The 19,254-nt window shown below is 44.5% G+C and overlaps 1 protein-coding gene across 13 annotated transcripts in view; it reads right to left on the reverse strand.

The window, feature by feature from the left end:
* Nucleotides 1-1,594: 1,594 nt before the first annotated feature.
* The window catches only part of add3a (adducin 3 (gamma) a), a 97,083-nt gene continuing 79,423 nt past the window's right edge, over nt 1,595-19,254 (reverse strand). For 5 of the 13 annotated variants that reach the window (XM_076728854.1, XM_076728853.1, XM_076728855.1 and 2 more), the window contains 10 exons: nt 16,790-16,939; nt 16,289-16,432; nt 15,572-15,670; nt 14,100-14,276; nt 12,493-12,750; nt 11,670-11,774; nt 11,319-11,405; nt 9,559-9,682; nt 6,688-6,780; nt 1,595-4,658 (listed from right to left, as the gene is read on the reverse strand). In XM_076728854.1, coding sequence (XP_076584969.1) covers nt 4,408-4,658; nt 6,688-6,780; nt 9,559-9,682; nt 11,319-11,405; nt 11,670-11,774; nt 12,493-12,750; nt 14,100-14,276; nt 15,572-15,670; nt 16,289-16,432; nt 16,790-16,939 — 1,488 coding nt within the window. In that variant the 3' untranslated portion in view covers nt 1,595-4,407. Of the gene's footprint in view, nt 4,659-6,687; nt 6,781-9,558; nt 9,683-10,421; nt 10,446-11,318; nt 11,406-11,669; nt 11,775-12,492; nt 12,751-14,099; nt 14,277-15,571; nt 15,671-16,288; nt 16,433-16,789; nt 16,940-19,254 lie in introns of all 13 variants that reach the window. The other 8 variants (XM_076728850.1, XM_076728848.1, XM_076728847.1 and 5 more) reach the window with 3 other exon arrangements.

Here is a 19,254-nt window from a genome sequence, read left to right on the forward strand (position 1 = left end):
CTGCATGCTCTACTGGACAGTCCACGCTCACTGTGCAGCACAGACGCCATGTTTGCTCAACATGTCATGGACATGAGACAGACATCCCTGCTGTGACTGGAAAGATAGCAGCTGGTTTGGATTTGAAGCAAACTCTTTTGGGGGTAGAGAGAGCATCTGAAGACACATCAAAGGGACGTCAACAAAAAAATCACACATACACCCATACACAAAACACGAGCACAACATAAGCATTGTTGAAAGCAGTGGTTCCCAACCTTGTTGCTTTTGACCCCTGGACGGGGAACTTTTACAGATTTTACATATGAAAGTGTGTTTACAGGTCCTGCAGAGTACGACTGCAAGAGAGCTGTATAAAGCTTTTGTGGCTCCAGGGGGAGCTGTGTGAAATCTGATAAAGTGCTTCAAGTGATGCCACTTCAGTCCGTGTCAGCTGGACCTGAAGGCTACGAGTTTGACACTGAAAAAAATCTGGAGGTTTGGGATTAGCCAGACCTCTGTAGCTCTGCTCCCCATCTCTTGTTGAGGCTACATTAGCAGCTACTAGCATAACACATGCGACTGAACTGTCTGTAGTTGAGTTGCATTGTGGGTAATGTAGGCACCGGGTTTTAAACTGACCATATCGCTGGTTCTGCTGCAGATACTTGAAAACCTATCATGCATCTAAAAATGTCATATACACAAATATCTATCTATGTATGCAACCCCTCATCACAGGATGCAAGTCTATGAGCAGTGAGCTGCATGATTCTGTTTTAATTGGACATCTTTCAAAGGGGTAAAGTGGTCAAAACTATACAGCAGTTCATTCAGGTTCAAGAAAGAAAGAACCAACACTTATTACCTACACCAGTAATCACCACCCATCGTGGAGGTCCTGGCTGCCAGGTAGGGAACCACTGCTCTAGAGGATACATGAGTTTACAGGTAAACACAGTGACATACAGTATTTAGGGTATGTCAGAAACAAAATATCTCTCCTATTGAGGGGCAAATTTCTTGTAATAAGTACCTCCTGAATGAAAATACAGCATTTTGGAGAAATAATCTCTTATGTACTGCTCTCCCTTTTTCCAGAGGCAGACCACCTCTACAGTTATGGCCATTGGGTCATGGAGAAATGCATATCTCAGTATGTGGAGGGAAGTGTCATTGTGCTCACTCTATACGTAACAGCATGTCTGCTCAAGTGCTTCCACACTCCCTGTGCCTCTGTTAGGATCGCCGTCACATTTTCACTTGCATTTAGTTAATCATTCCATTAACAGCTTGATTGAACTATTCATACATTCTTATCTTTTAACATCATGGATGGAGATAAAAAAAAGGCACCAGTTACTGTATTTTCCTGCTCATTTAACACTGAAGTATTTCAGCATAGGCCCATCTTTTTGAAGCCGTTCTACAGTACTATAAAATTAGGATGAAAAATGCAGCATTAAGCTTGTGAATCTGTGAATCTGTACACTTCATCATACAACTGCCCCATTCATGGTAATGGCATAAAGCAAAATGAGTGTGTATGGATTATGTTGAACTTAAAAGCAGTTGATGTGATTTGTGATGCGTAAACATGAAAAATGAGCTTCCGTTTCTTAAAATAGTTTTATTTGTGAATTTACACTGATTAGCAATACATCTAAAAGCAACTCCATTAGATAACCATTTATATAGGATTTTCACAGGTCACAAAGTAGCTTGGCTCATTCTGGCATGCCAAAGCAAAACTCGTTCTTTTTTTAAAAACAGAAAAAAGTGGATAGAGAGGCATTAGTAAAGCAAGGTGCAAACAGTCGGAAACAGAAGAGGAGAAAATAAAAAGGATGCAATGCACATTCAGTTCATTTGGGAGCAGCTTATGCTCTTAAAATGGTTAATAAAAAAAAAGCCTAGTGCTCTCTGAAAGCTAAAAGAAAAGAGAAAGCGTACTGCGATACAAATGGAGGATGAAAAAAAGGGAACTTTCCTGGAGGAGAGATGGTATGAAAAAAAAAAGACAGTCTGAGTGATAAAAACATGGTGCGTTAGTGTCAGGTTGTCCTTACCCCCTGCCCCTCTCTACTACACACACGTATGCACTTCCATTTCCAAACTCACACCTCCCTTCTCCAGCTTTCAGTTGTGTGACCTCGGCTCTTTGCCCAGAGCCAAAAGCTATCGTTTAACACAGCTAAAGATGTGTCTCTAAACCCTCCCTCCCTCCTGCCCTCCCTCCAAATCCAATACTTCACATTGCTAGCTGGGATATTGGTACATCTGGTTAAACTGCGGGGGGAGGATATGTGGCAACCCATCACACTTTGGCTTTGCAGAGTTCAACTGTGGGTCATCTGACAGCTACAACACGATGGTGTTTACTAGCGAAATTACATGAGGGGAGGCTTTAAAAGCTGAAATGATGACCGGGCTCGCAGAGCGATCAAATCAAATAAAATGTCCACGTGACCTCCTTATAATGTTCCAGTTCCAGGAGGAGATAAATGGCAAATTAAGCGAGGAAGCGTAGCTGCTGTAAATGTAGCTACTGGAGGGGGAAACCCCCCCCCCAAAAAAACACAAAGTTGAGCTTTTGGGAGCCTGTGGGGTGTCGATGCAGTCACTGGGGTGATTTAACAGAGGTCATGTTAGGGTCCTTGACGCCTGAGCAGGCAGACGAGAATCGCAACCCTTGTCTCATCATTAAAAACGATGGAGGAAAAAAAAAATTACAATATGGCTTTAAAAACACACACACACCAAACAAAAGATGTCACCACGCCACACTCCACGACCCACGACTCTCATTTCAGCTGGCGACTGCAGATAGTTTGACGTCGTATATCGGCACTACACTTCCTGTTTTTTTTTTTTTTTTGTTTGTTTTTTGTTTTTGAGTTGAGAAGTAGAGATCATTTCTCACGCGTGACACCAATGAAAGACTACTCTCCCTTTTGTCATTCGACTCACTTTCTGGGTCCCGACCTTTCTCCGACACCATGCCTTGCTTGCTACTTGCACAACTTTTAACCAAATACTTCACAATCTCCTTCACTGGTGAAACCACCTGCAACTAAAATGTGTTATATACCACAAGGAAAGTGCAGCACAATAAAATAAAAAATATATAGTTAAAAATCTATAGCCAACATATCCAGTTTTCATATATCTGTGTTATATAGTAAATTTGTGTACTCTGAAGATTAGAATATAATTTGAGCAATCAGGCATCACTACAGAACATAGTCAGCCATAGAAATTCAGTTCTTGCAAAAAGAGAAAACATGCGTAACATCTGTATTCTCTGCAAAAGCTTAGAAATGAGTACAAAACAGAGTTGACTAATACCAAATTTGTGTTCAATAAAAAAAAAATCAAATTTCATGAGATGACAAACGAGACACAAACAGTGACGCTTTACTAAAATGAGATTGTTTCGTCTTTTCTTGCATTTAGTTTGGCAAAAAAAAAAAACAAAAAACGCTGAGATGAAGAGGAGGAGATATGAAAACGCTACATAAATATTCTGAGTGAGTCAGCGGCTCTTTGAGATAATGTCAGCTTGGTTGTGACAGACCGCCGGCCTTCATCCCCACTATCTCGTCCAGTCTAGTGACCCTTTACTCAACTGCAGTTCAACCACAATCAGCTGAGGAGAAGGTTTGTATCAGAAGCCTGCACTTAAAGAAGCCTGAAGAGCGTGAGAGGCAGAGAGGAAACTCCCCTCACAGCAAACATATCAACACAAACCCTGTGGCTGCTTTTCTGAGACCAGTTTTCCAGTGTGACTGCAAATGTCATGCGGCCTCTCGGTTCCCTACGCAGAGTCAGGTGACCAGAATGTAAAAACAAACCCTTAAACGATGGCGGGAATCTTGACAGAAAAGGTTTCGTTTCGACGTGTGCAGTTTTGCAACCCTCGTGCTGCAATCCGATCATTTACTAAAACTGGATTTTGAGAGGAAACACTCGAGGTGGTTTCAAGTTCTGTTTTCAGCCTGCGAAACAACACAGAAGGAGCCAGTTTTTCAGGATCTAAATGGCCTCAAATGACACTTTACAACTTCTAAGGAGTCCTGTTAGAGCTCTGCACAGGTGATCAGGTGTGTAGACACCAGACACCCACCCGAGTCACCCTACCTCTGCTGCAACTTTAATCTGTGGACCCACATACCTATGGCAGACTTTTAACACCTGACTGCAGAGACCTTTCTTTTGTGTTACAAACCAATTCAATTTTCATGTTATCCATTCCTCTGCCTTTTGCACATAAAACCTTTTTGTTAAAAAATTAAAAACAAAAAAGGGCTTCAAAACAGAGACGAAATAAAAACACAGACATTAAACAGAAAAGGTGGCTGCCGCCGCTCTTTCTTCTTCTGTGCAGGTGGTCTCCCTGCCTGCCTTCCTCCCGCTACCTCTCTGCTCTCAGGCCTCCGTCTTCTCTTTCTTTTTGTTCTTCTTCAGGAAGGACGGGGTGCGGAACTTCTTCTTCTTCTTGGTGTTGGGCGACTTGGAGGGCGAGCTCTCGGGGGACAGCGCCTCCTCGATCTTCTCGCCGGAGCGCACCGTGGTCTCCATGCTCTCCACGCTGGTGGTCAGCTGGCTGACGCGCTTCGACAGCTCCTCGTCCATGTCGCCGTGGTTGTCTTTGCCGTTCATCAGGCCCGTGTGGTTCTCTGAGGGAGGGAGACAGAGGTTAGCTGAGGACAGGTAAGAAGAGGACAGAGGACGGCCACGTCACTTATTTCTGCAAGACGCACGTTATCAACAGACAACACTCACAACAAATAAATAGCCATATGACTCGTGGTAATAATATCGGAAAAAGTTCTACCCAGTTGGGTCAAATCCTCTGTTTTTCTGTAGAAGAAGAATGTCATAAGATTCTCTAAAGTTCAATTTTTCTTGCAGGAATACTGTATTGGACTGCATCATATTTTACAGGTGTTCATGTTATTGTGTCCACCCCCTCTCCTCATGCAGTAAATGTGAGACTTTGCTGTCCCTGCTGTACCAAACACACTAATACCATTTGAACTCCCACCGAGAGGCACGCTGTCCCTCTGCTCTACATATTTCATAACATCCCGGCGTAAAACTCCACTGACCTCATAGCCTACAGAGTCTGTCCTCCTTTCACCTCGAATAAGTGGGACTACACCCACTCCCTTAATGACTGTTCACGTAACAGGTCTGCTGGTGTCACGTCCCTTTCTGCGGCTTGCAGATGCAGGTTCGTGAAAGCAGGGCAGCGGCTTCACGTTACTACGCTAACATACGGAGAGAGCGAGGTCGTCTCTGGTATTTTCATCTCGGCGACATTAAAAAGCACCTCACACAACAGCTGACCTGGTTCGAGCACAACAACTGGCTGACCTCACAGCGGTGGTGTCAGAACATAATGGTCCCCTGAGCCAATGTGCTGTCGTGGGTTAATTGTTACTCATTGTGTGGTTTGTGCTGGAGGGAAGCTGACAGGAAGTCAATCCCACAGTGTCATTATTTACAACTTGTACAGGGGCGTGTGATCTTTGTCTCTCTTGGATGGACACCAACTGGCTTCAAATGGCACACACAAGATTTCTAGACTGTAGATCCAGCAAGAGACGACAATTCAAGTCATGTGACGTGACATCACAACACGCTCATGGTACCAAGCCGGCACGTGAGATGCTGTATGCCACAGATTTCACAGTTACAGTTAGCGGTGCGGACAAGGACGCTCCAGCAGTCAAGACTGAGAATTAGCTCGTAAAAAGCGTCTGTGCTCTTTAAAAGGCATGGTTTGACGCCACCCACAAATCTATGGAGCTAGAGCTAGGAGGGTGTTAGCATAGCTTAGCATAAAGACAGAGTTGCTGGGTGTACAGAAAAAAACTGCTGTCCATCACGTCACAGTTAGAAGAACAGACATTTTATACATTTCTTTTGTTTAACTATGATATATAACATTTGAATTCTTAAGTTTTACTGGTATTAGTAGGCGTATTTTTGCTTCCAGTCTTAATGCTAAGCTAAGCTAACTCATCTCCTGGCTCTAGCTCCATACTCAATGTACAGACATCGGAATCACGTTTAACTCTCTGCAACTAAGCAAATGATAACTAACTCCTTTAAAATTAAACCCAAAAAACGATAAGCAAGAAGCAAATATGTACACTCACAAAGTGAATTTGGTCTTTCTTCTTGCATTGAAAAGTTTTGGCTTTGACAACATCTGAGGTCTTTGTTGTGCCTGAATGCACCAACAAGGAGAGCTTTTTAAAAGCTGTTCAAGCGAGGTCAGAACATTGCTCCTGTGACGGATTACCTATCATAAAGAAGTCTTTACTTGATTCTCATATTGAACTGAAATGAAGGAAAATCTGTGGTAGGTAAGAAATGTACCAGTGTGCATCCCAAAATGTACAAAATATCAATGCGTGCTTTGAAAAGAAGTAATGTAAAATGAGTCCATGAGTGCTTTAAAGGTTAGCTCCATCACCTCTGGTGGGCGAGGACGAGTTTTTAAACCAACAGCGGAAAGCGCTTTCATTGATTTCGACGTGAAAGTTCTTACATGAAAAATCATTAGTGCAGTTACAGTTTAGACGGAGCTCTCATGCACGCACACACAAACACACATCAGATCATATAGACACACAGCAAGGCAGTGAAAATCATTCAGAAAAGTTGTCTCTCTCTCTCTCTCTGAGTGAGTGATACCTTCTTTAGCTGGAGTGCTTTGCGGGGACTGGGTGAGAGACAGAGACTGAGAGAGAGTGGAGCCGTCGTCGGAGGTTAGCTCGTGCTCTCCATCTGCAGGGAGGGTGGGGGTGAAGGATGGATGAGAGGATTGCAGGGTGGTGCAGAGGATTGAAGTAGTGGGATGACAGCAGGGGTGAGTGGGATGAGAGGGGGGCGGGATTTGGGATGAAGGGTCAGAAGGGGGGGTGGTTGAGGAGGGTTCGAGAGATTAGTGGTGACACACACATGTTAGAATCAGGCCATGCACAGCTGCTTTTCCACAAAATTTCCCAAATCCTTGTCTGTTGATCATCCGGCTCTCGGAGCGCCACGACTCCACTGTGATGTGTTTCTCCTGGTGGATGAGCACTGGAGCTTTTTGCTGCGCCTTAAAATTTTTGTCTGATAGCACACATCGCTAACACAGTTAATTGAAAGAGTCATTACTTTGATCATTTTCTGTGGAATTTTACAAATGTTTGCTGCATCTTGATGCTGTTTGTCTTGATATCGGAAAATGTTCTTTTTCTAAAACTGTGGAATCGATATTGATCATATCACCTGGATGTTATCTCCACCTGATGTACACCTCACAACTGGCAGCATTTTTTAAAAATAAGACTTTTAATGCCGTTCACATGCTTACTGAACCAAGAGTATTTAATTATTTATTTCATCATCAGGTTTTTTTTTTTTTTTTAATCTCTAAGAGCACCATATGGTTCCTGGCCCTTAATGAATTAAAACCTTATCGAGCATTTGGCTTTGTGTATCTCTTACATGACAAAAAAACAACTTTTGTACATACAGTAAATGTTGCTGTCCTGCTCAGCGTTAGTAGCCTCATTAGTCTTAAACACTGATTAGTGTGACTGAGTGACATTCACTTTAACACATTAAGGAGTTACACACTCAGAGTTACACATTCGGTTGAGGCGTCACCGTCATTCACAACTCGTTCATGTGCAGCATATAGAACGTGGTTGCATAACCGCCTGATCTGTGCTGTGAAAGTGCTCATTATGTTCTCGTATGTGCTCATCGAGTGTTACAAGTTGAGTTGAGATTTGAGGAATGAGCTCAGTTTGAAGTCAGTGCATCGTAATTTAAACCTTTCGCGATCATCTGGTGGCTGCACTTTGATTAGATCAGTTTAGACATTTAATGTTTAAAATAATCTCATTGCAAAATGAATACACAGAGTGGACGTGACTAATCACAGCCTAAACCTATAAGTGTGTGTGTGTGTGTGTGTGTGTGTGTGTGTGTGTGTGGCATATATCAGGCCATTACAGACGGTCTCCAGCTTGCATCCAGATTGGCCACCAGGGATTCATGGGGCTGTGGGGGCAACAGTGTCATAGCAACGGCCTCCGTTCATGTGGCGGGTGTGAAGACCTGCTGTCTGTTCGGTCTGCCATCTTAGTCACACCAGCCCCTCACTCACACACACACACTTGCACCATGTTTCCCCATACTAAGAGCATTTGGATGATCCTGTAAACATGCATGAACACATGTGGCTGCTGATGTACACACGTAGGTACAAAATACACACTTTAATCTGGTCCAACGTGGCAGGAGTCTGTGCGGGGGGGGGGGGGGGGCGAGTGGACAGCCCCCCTTCACTATCTGTTCTCTATTGGTTTTTCCGCTGCCTCTCTGAAAGGCAGTGGGACAGAGGGCTAATATGATTAGAATTGACTATCCAGTGTGTGAGGTTAATGCAGATGAAGGCAACAGTGGGACACGCCCTCATGCTAAAAGGTATATAGGTGTGTGTTTGTGTGTCATACCACAGGCAGTGTGTGCTAGAATATGTGTGTCCACTGGGGTCGCTGCTAAGGCCCTACAGACCCGGGGGTATATGGATGTTTAATAACAAGAACGCTGAGAGAGCACAGAGCAAACTCAAGATGTTCAGTAATCAATCCGCAAGTCAAGATATGAGGAGGAAGGGGAGGACGAGGAGGGGGAGGAGGAGGAGGAGGAGGAGAAGGGGGAGGGGGGACAGATTTGCAGGTTTTAAGAAATCCTGATTTGGTTCGAGCTCAGTTTGAAACCTGCTCCAGCTGTTTTAGCCGACTTGAGCGGTTGAAAATGTCAGATGGTGCTTGTTAACAACTGTAACAGGCTTCAGCAGGACATGTCCTCATCTGGCTGTTAGGATCGGGGCTTTTCTGCAGTTGAAAATCTTTTGGCGGCTGAAAAGGCTCACGGGGCGTGCTGACGCCTCAGAAGGAGGAACTACAAGTTTGAGACTTCACTTCCAGGCCACATTCAACAGATTTTAGTCTCAGTGTGTCAGAGATTTGGTGGTTTTGAGGTTGGTACTGGCTGATAATATCGGTCACTGATACATGAGCAGGGTCTAATGCAAACTGCAACTTTTGAAGACAGCAAAGACCTGCTGCTCACACAAATCTAGTGACAAATCTTGCTGCCTCAAACTAATCTCTCTCTGTGTACTTTCACACTGGTTAACAGATTGATTATTGACTGATCGCTTTAAAATGCGCTCAGTAATTCATTGTTAAACAAACCTTGACAGACCGAGTCGGATTGTTTGCTGCTCACAATGAGGGACACGTCTCTGGCTTAGAATACATGTCACTCTGTGTGTGTGTGTGTGTGTGTGTGTGTCTGCGTGTGTGGCAGTGTGTCCAGTCCATATGTCTCTCAGTGTGACTGGGCTCTTGTTGTTTTGCAACTTGAGCGTGAACACGTTCAGATTAATAAAGTCCACACATGTATGAACACTGATTTATAGACCGGTGTGTATCAGTTTACAGGTTTGATTAAGTGAGTGTGTTTTCAGTATGAGTGTGTGTGTGTGTGTGCGCGGCGTACCGCTGAGGCCCAGGTGCCTCCTCTCCACGTTCTTGCGGTACTCCTCCATGTTCTGCTCTGACAGCTCACTGAAGGGGTTGGGAGGCAGGGGAGCCATCTGCTCCTCCTCTGTGGGCACGTATGGCTGGGAGGAGACAGGGACAAGGGTGAGCATGGGAGCGCACGCACGCACACGCACGCACACACACACACACACACACACACACACACACACACACACACACACACACACCCACCCACACAGAAACAGTCAGGAGGCACATGCACGCACTCTGAAATGCTTAAAACAAAGCACAAACACAGGAGCACACACGCTGTCTCTCAGACTTATTTAAAACACACAAATGGAAAAAGAAGACAATCATTCATTACGACATAACTACGGCTGCTCATATAAAGATAAAAGTGACGACCACATCACACAGAACTCATCTAACCACAAACTCTACACAGAAACTCAACCAATTAGTCCCTGACTTGTTTGCAACAGACTCTAGAAAAGAAATGAAAGCATGTGACGTGTATGAAAGCACCGTCGTACTCATAAAACAAGCCTCACGCATGCACACAAAACACACACTTTATAACGTGTCTGCTGAGACTTTTGTGTGAAAATACGTCCTAAAAAACCACCATGCTCTAACGCAACATCTCATCTCAAGAACTCACACACGGGAAAACAAGCAGTGCAACTCTGCCCGAGGCAGAAAGGAAACTGGTGGAAACTGGTGTCGATCTCAAAGCACAACACTGATAAACACATGCAATGTTTTCTGCTCTGAAAGGACAAAAAAAGTGTCAAATAATAGAAAAAAAAAACACCACTGCATACAGCAACACTTAAGACACTTGTGGATATTTACCAGAACTTTTATCTGCACCAGATCCTTCAAGACAAGACACCAACCACAAAAGCATCAGCATCAAAATGTCTAAATGTGACATTTTTATCTTCATCTTTCCTTTGTGTTAAGAGTCGTCTGCTTCTCATTGAACCTACTGGAGGTTCCCTTTGCCTTTGCAAAATGTGCTCGCCTGCCTCCACCTAGTGGTCAAGAGGTGTCATTAAACTGCATCAGTGGAACATGGACAGGTGTGTGCATTTGTTTGACTGATTGAATCTCTTCTCATGAGTGTGTGTTTACTGCACTCCTCTTTGTCTTGTTGCACCTGCGACAGTTTGCACCTTCGTCACCCTTCTAAGTTTAGCGACCTCAGGTAACTTCTAGCTTAGCTCTACCGAACTGCAGCCTGAGCAGATGAGCCAGACTAACTTAAAACACCTTTTGAGTTATATTGCTCAATAAACAAGCAATTAGGGAAGCTTGTATCGTTCCCTCAGTGCAGCAGGGAGGCCCAGCGGTTCAACAGACTGTGCATCCTGCAGTAAACCACAGCACGCTCATAAACAGACACATGCTGGACCACTTTCTTGGTGCATTTGCCAAAATCCTGAAACTTTAATATGAGGGAAATGTCTCTGACTCTGAACAAAAAGAAAAAGGAAAAGCAGCGACTGTTTTTGCTGGCGCTGCTGTGCATTATGAAATTTAAAAACAGGCAAAGACTCACCATGAAAATGTGAATTTGTGTTTCTTAAAATTTCTATCATTACTTCCTATGAATATTCCTGGTGTCCCCACTGTCTGGCACCAGTATTTGAACACAACAAAGTCCGGCTGGAAGGCCGGCAAACCAAGTGGATTTAGGGTTTGTTTTTTTTTCTTAAGATCTGAACATGAGAGAGAGGACGTTCTCACCCGTCGCGGTACATCATCGGGGATGCCTGCAAGGTGCTGAGAGCGCGGCCCCGATGTCATCACATCAAACCGGTTCTGCTCTCTGATCTGCAATAGGACAAACCACATGATGATATCATCAGGAAGCAGGAAGCGTGACTTTCAATTGTTTCAGTCAAAAAACTGCATTTTGCTCAGATCTTAATTCAGCTCATTCACCTAATTACAGTCTTCAGCTTTTAGATTTTCATCACCTTGATGTAATATCAGCTTCAGGCTTCTGCTGTCACTCTAAACAACATCACCAGATGATGCTACGACTTCACATCTAACAATCCTTCACAGAGGTGGAGAGGAAAGACTGAGACTCACTTTGTTCCTCTTCAGCAGCACCTCACTGGGGTCTGTGTTGAGAGGGACAAACTGATTGGGGTCCTCGATCCGGATCGGGGTTCCCGTCTCCTCCGCTTTCATCCACTGTAGAAAGAAAGCAGGTGAAAACAGGTGAGATCAAAACTGTGTGCTCAAAATAACAGTGGCACACCACTGTAAAAATATGTGAAACTCTGTTGTGACTATTGCATGTAACCCTATTTACACATATAGAACATTAAAAACAATGTTTAAAACCAGGTACACTCAAACAAGACTCAGCTGTAATAATTTAAATTGTCATTTATTATGAAAAGGATGCAGGTTCATTTTCTATTTACTGCTATATATTACAGGAACACATCTATTATCTATAATGTCCTGGATCTAGTCTAAATACTTATCATCAGGAAGCCTGGGCTGCAGGCATTCAGTGCAACAGATGCAAAATCAATGTAGTTCTCTCTTCAGCCTCAAGGTGGCGATCTAATATCAGATTTTAAAACACTGGGAAACAACTCCAGTGAAAACAAACCAGTTACAAACTAAATGAAAATGAATTGAATGACAAGTCAGGCTATGATCTACTCTTTGAAACTCCTTGTTTAGGTTTATCATATAAATCTATAATCAAGTGCAAACACACAGACTTTAAAACCACACAGAAGAGTTTTGGTTCTTATATTTTCAAGAGGATATAAAGATCCTCCTGTTTGCTGTCATGTTTTTCATATCAACACACACACACACACACACACACACACACACACACACACACACACACACACACACACACACACACACACACACACACTGTGCTCACCGTGGTTGTCCGGCTGTTGTAGCGCTCCTCTCCGCCCTCCACGCTGACCTTGGTGTAGCTGTTGGGCGAGTTGAGCCAGCGCGTCTTCTCCCTCTGCTGCCGCTGCTGCAGGAACTTGAAGGGCAGCCGCGTGGCACCTCCGTCCACGTCCTCCACGAACGTGAACGCCGTGACCGTGGCGGGGATCTCCACGTCACTCTTGTGCCTCGGCTTATCCCTCACGATGGGGTGCCTGTAGGCGTAACCTGTCCTGTAGCCCTGCAGCAAGATCACACATACAGTTTGTTTTCTTTGATCTGAAGTTATTTGGTTTGTTTAGGTTCATGTGCAACGGCCAGGAAACAAGACCACCTCATGGCCTCAGGAGGCTAATTCACGTTTATGTTGTCCCCACTCGACTCCTCCTCCTCCATCCACTCCTTCCACTGCTGTGGCATCCTGTTTACCCCACGAGGATCATTACATGGTCCTACTTCATTACATCATTACACACATATAAAGGTTCTAATTCAGAGTGTCATTTTTACACCAGCAGAGACTGAACTGAACCAAATGCAGAGTAGAAATTAGTATTTATTCTGTGACTTTTCCTTCCTGTAATGCTGATCGAGCTGCCAGTTTCACATTTAGTCGAATGGAAAAGAAGGAGAGAAACAGAGTTGAGACTGCAGGGTTTCTGGCAGCACAGAGGACAGAGTCAGAGAGCCACTTCCTGCCTGACCCTTTCTCTCTTGCCCCTCTCTCTCGCTCCCCTCATCCCCCTCCTCTCTATCCTCATCTTCGCTTTTCTCTCACACCGCCCCCTCCCCCCCGTTGCTGAACTCTCACTTGATCCTGATGTTTTTCAGGCTTTTTTCCACGCTTGGCTTGACAATGAAGTTCCGTTCTTTTCCGTTTTGTCCTTTTCTATTCATCCACGGCTGTTGAACTTTCAACTTGACTCAAACCCCTTTTTTCTATTCAGAAACAGTCAGCTGGGCTGCCGTGCTCCTTCCCAGCAATGTCCTGCTTCATATTCCCACAATTTTTACACGTTCCCATCAAGAAGTTCTTTGCACTTGTATGCTGGTTGCTAACGACTTTATTTTCTTCACCCTCGTTCTCATCACTGTGTCTGGGTCTTGTACTGAATCCAAGATCTTATCTGACTCAAAGGCTGTCTTTATGAGGTGTGAGAGAAGAGAAGGATGGTGGGGGGGACACAGAGGTGAGAAAGATGAAGAGTGCGGGGTGTAGAGTGACGCAAGGGAGGAAGACGATAAGAGAAGCTGAAGCTGAAATGCTTCTAGGTTTTGTCACTGTTGTCTTTTATCAGTTCATGACAAAGAAACAGACAAACTGAAATTTATTACACGTATTACCAATTTAAGGACTGGTTTTGTAGGAAAACAACCTCTCACCAGTGCACAATCTGCTCAGATTGCAGAAAGGAAAACAAATCTTTTAAGTACCCTGGTCTACAGGTAAGTTTAATATTTACCTGTGAGCTTATTTGTAGGAGGAGTACACACAGAAATGAAGTAAAAGTGAGGGTTAAGTGGCCTCACGATACCACTGTGATTGTGTTTAATGTACAGATCTTCTCACTCTGATGTCTGTGGACTCACCAGGTTGTCCAGCATCCTCATCAGAGACTCAAACTCCAGCTCGCCAATCTTCCACTTGTACTGGCCGGCCATGTTGACAGCTTCCGCCGAGGCCAAGGCGTGCACTCGGGATTTGTACTTCTCCTGGTCCAGCACTATCAGGTTGTCCACGCCGCCAGCACATGAGATTGCATTCACCTAAAATCACATGGGACAAACGGTAAAAGTAAACATGCGAGCCTCGACTGACTGATGGCTTTTGCGACACAAAACAGACGAGCAGAAGAGCTTTCTCTCACCAAACATCTGCGGCATTAGATGGTCCACCTAATATGAAAATGCTTCCTGACCAGTTTCCGTGCAGGAGAAAGACGTAATTTACCAAAACCACAATGAGATACCCCTCAATCTAAAGCCACCGCAGCACCAAAGATTTACATGTTTGGGGGATTTATTTATAGAAATTAAGCTGGGCTTTGCAGGATGGATTAATGTTTTCTTTTGCTTGACCAGGGAGAGTCAATCAGGAGATTTGGTATGCCTATTACATCCAAGGCCACAACAACATCTCTAAAATCCTCCACACAAGTGAACAGCAAGACACGCAAGAATCCAACAGCACAACACCACAGAACACCACACACAACACTATTGTGCCATCACTCTGCAACAGAAGTGACGACATGTCACTGAAACGCCAGATAACTGTACATCTGCTGATGTTAGCACTGTAGTTTATGTATATCGTCCCCCCAAATGTCTATGTGATATTATAACAGTATTTCTTTCTTACAGTCAAAACTGTCGATGTTTAGTTTTGGTGAAGTGTGGATTCGTACTGCTAACTGCAACTTTAAGCTAACTATTTCAATGGCTCATCCATTAATTTAATTAACATTTCAACTTTTTTTCCATTACTATTAGCTATTTCAAGCATGTATTTCAATTGCTACATACTGCTAAGAATTACTCTGCTATCTTCTGTCCCCTCAGGAGCACACATGACGGAATATTTCAGTGTCTTATTGGCTAAGATTTTTAAAATACAATCCGCCAATAATTAATCCCGAATCAATAATCATGCATTCATTTCTCCTGCCTGATCCATCCCTCGTGAACCCTCTGCCAGCTTCCTCTCAGCGTTCTTACTGGCTCAGTATCTAAAAGGAAGAACACCACCCTTCTCTAAATGCTGCTTTGGACCGACATCAACAACAACACATCAGCTTGTTGCTCTCGTCATCAAACCACTAACGGCCAGGCTGTAAGGCTGTTCAGCCAACATTTTCCACAAGGCAAGAGATTAGGACTTATGGACTGTTGTTAAAATAGTGAGAGCGGGGAAACGTGAATACCGCTGTGGAGAGATTAGATTTAGCGGGAAAGCTGCCGCCCTGCTGGTCTAATGCATGTGCAGGGGAAGCTGAGTGGTGCTGGAATTTGCTGGATACCCAAAACAGCAGCAGCTAGCTCGTGTGTGTGTGTGTGTGTACCTGGATTTCGCAGGCATACTGGGCATTGTAGATGTAGTGAAAGGCCTCTTCAATGGTCTCCCCGAGAGCAACCACGCCGTGATTCCTCAGCACCAAAAGCTGGAACACACACGGCGACCAGGAACAGAAGAAGAGTCAGATCACAGAGTCTTTAGAGGTCCATTTGTCTAACCTGCTTTCATTGTTAATCTACAATTATGTGACAGTGCGCCCTGTAATAAACAAGTAGCCACCAACATATTTCTGATTTCATGCATCAACAAGGGTTGGGCCACTGGATGATGACAGCAGGACCTGGAAACAGACCGGTGGTGGAAATTCCCTTGAATTCCCTGAATTTTTGCCAATTTAAATTCTGTCGATCTGTGATCATTTCAAAAAAGGAGCCAAGTGCAAGAGTGCGCTCATACTGGGAAGCAAATGCAGGCACAGAAATAAGGAGGCCCAGAAGGTAGAAAACACCCCTAATATTTCAACAGGATGTGCTGGTCTGACTGTCTTGCTACTGTTTCCTATTGGAAATACACCACACCCTGATAATTAGTTCATTTCTCTTTCTTGACGGCAAGGACAAAGAATAAAAACAGCCCTTCCTTAAGCAAGTTAAAAATACCTTTTCAAGATATCATGTCCGTGTTTCTAAACTCTCTGACAGAACGATGGGGACTGTCCAGCTGGAAGACCTTTCTCAGCGCTAGCTTTTCTTGGCTGTCCTACCTTCGCCGTAGGCCCCAGGGCCTTCTGCAGCTCTCTGCGCTCCTCCTGGTCATCCAGGCTGCCCTGGTAGTTGTAGTAGGCGATATCACCCAGGATCAATGCTTCCTGGGAAATGGGCAGGATGCCACACTTCATAGATGACACCTAAAGCAAGAGAAAGGTGAAAAGAAGGCAGCAGAGACATATGGGAGATAAGGAGCTTTGGCAGGAAGAGTAACTCAAAACTCCTTCTCTAAAGACTGCAGAGTCGAGCCTCTTTGCTGCACATCACAAACACTTCTGATAACAGCGCCTATTTACAGATAATTATCCCTTTTCAGCTGAGGTGTGATATAATTACACCATTCACATTTCCAAACCTCCCTGACTTCAACTCAAAATCCATCGTCTGATTATCTCTGTCAAAACAAGCTTTGGATGTCCTGCAGGTTAATCAGGAGGCTCGTCGGTCATTTGCTTGCAAGGCGGGTATGAAACCCTCGTAGTGTGACGTGAACTTACAGCAGCCGTGGCAGGAGTGTGCACATGTATGACACAGCGGATATCTGGACGCATGGAGTAGATGGCAGCGTGCGGGCTGAACCCCGCGGGGTCGATCCTCAGGTTGGTGGAGCCCTGTTCGATCACATCCCCGATGATGTTAACCTTCACCTGCGGAAACAAGGAGAGGAGAGTCAGTGGATGCTTCATGAAACTGGGGCCGATGGATGTAAAGCGCTGACAATTTTTACCCCAAACCTTTTTCTACTTCCTAACTGATGTAAAGCACTCAAGCACAAGCTAAACAAGCTTTTCGAAAACTTGACAGCAGCATCATCTCGACGGCTCTCCTGAGAAGAGGGAATATGATGAGGCTGGAGGAGAGCAGGGGGAGACATACTGTAAAAATAACCATGCCTGGATCAGTGTCATCAAAAATGCTCAGGCACTAAAGCGCATCCAGAGACTGACACATGATGAGATCTACAGACACAAACAGAGCTGATAAAATGTCAACATTAACTAAAAAGGCATAAACACCAGCCGAAATCAATGAGCATGTTGACAGAAATCGCATTATCAACGATTCCTCCCCTCCAGGAAATGAATTGGAGCCTTACCAGGAAACAAAATATAGTCAGGGAGTGGACATGATGTCCTTTACTGTGACAACTTCATTACCAGGCAGTTAGTAGTTATTAGATTACAAGACGGAGAGAAGAGCGATGGAGGGAATGATAGACGTAGAGACCAGGAGGGAAGAGAGTTGGATAAGCAGAGGAAAAGAGAGAATAGAGACAACTGGGCGATGAGAATGAGGTTTAAACCTGAAGGAAGACCAACTGCAGATGTCAGCCCTCGCTATAAAACCAACGCCAAGCACCGGCTTTGCCTGCAGAGCTTCTACAAAATTGCCATCACTGTAACCACATGTTCTGTGATACAAACCAGAACCTACAGGCTCACATTTCCCTTTCACCATGCAAAGCCCGACCGTGTGTTATCACACCAGGAAAGGGCATCCATTATCCATTCTGAGCATAATGAAATGCACCCAGTTCGGCTGGAGTCGGCTGAATGTGCACAAGGCCTCATTTTTTTACTTGTGTGCCTCAGTTCTGCTGCACTTTGCTCCTTCCTTGAGAAAAACCCGTGTTCCAGGAGTAACTTATTAAGCAGGGGGTACATCAGGGAAGGGCTGCTGCAGTGCAATGACAAACCAGACAGCTGCATTAGAAGTAACTGGTGCATACAACATCTCTGGTAAAGTAAGGAGAAAAGGCATATCAGTGTTGGCCTTTTAAGACCTGTGGGCTCCTTTCTCTGAACCTCATTTCTCATGAATGTCACACGGTTGAGAATTATCAGTGATAATCATAAGCAAATACAAGCATTTAAACTGCATACCATGACGTTATATTAATTCTCTTCTGTGTTTTTGCGTGGTCATTAACAGTATCACAAACTAATGCATCAGCGTACTTGGCTTCACATGCAAACAAGTGAGGAACATTCCTTATTTCAGCAAAGAAACACATGTTTTGGTATTAGAACAGACACTCAGGTGCTGCATTGGCACTGAAAGAGACAATTATTGATGAATTAAAACACCAGGGTGGAGTCCACAGCTTGCTGGTGGGTCAACTCAGCCTGAATCTCCGAATACATGGTGCTGTGCCTTTTAAACAGCCATATGGATGTCTGGATGGATGACTGCCTATTGATCTTTCACCCACCAGAGGAAAGTGAATGGCACCAGCCGAGCGTGACTAACTACCGCCATCTTTGTCTGCACACACAGCCAGCTGCCAGGCGAATCGAGCATCGATCGGTTCGCTCATCACATGTCTGGTACAGTATCAGTTCACCCTGTCACGTCCTTCAGAACGCAGCGGCCTGTCAGTCAAAGCCGGTCCGCCGCTGAGAGGCCCTTCTGACCAACCCAGCACTTCTAATTATAAAAAGATGTCAAAAGACGTGTCAGAAAGACTTTGAACTGTGGCTCGGCTGGTTAGAAAGCAGATGATTAGAAGTCCGTAGAGGAGAGTTGGGCCTGAAGAAGAAGTGTGAGCAGCTGAAACTCGAACCTGAATTTCTTCAAAGATAATTCAAGTTAAGCAAATTGAACAGCCTGCCTTTAATCTTCTGACCTCCTGATGCGAAGTCGATCTCTGTCGTATCATAAGCCTCTCTCTGAACTGAACGCTGAATGTTACCTACAGCCAAAAACAGTCGGATGAACCCAACTCTACAAACTCAAATGACCCCACCTTCATCCCAGAGCTCAAGCAGAGAGATTGAGAGGGAGAGGCAGATGGAAACTGACCAAAGTCAACTGATCTCTCTGACACTATACAGCCTCCGCCCAGCTGACCCCGGCACCACCTCTTGCACTCTTTATTCTGGATGACTTCCTCTTCATCAATCTGCTCACCTTTCTGAACACTTGAACTCAACCATGTGTAACCACGGAGATCACAGGATGA

The sequence above is a fragment of the Chaetodon auriga genome, chromosome 4 (genome assembly GCF_051107435.1).
Source record: "Chaetodon auriga isolate fChaAug3 chromosome 4, fChaAug3.hap1, whole genome shotgun sequence".
Taxonomy (NCBI): Eukaryota; Metazoa; Chordata; class Actinopteri; order Chaetodontiformes; family Chaetodontidae; genus Chaetodon; species Chaetodon auriga.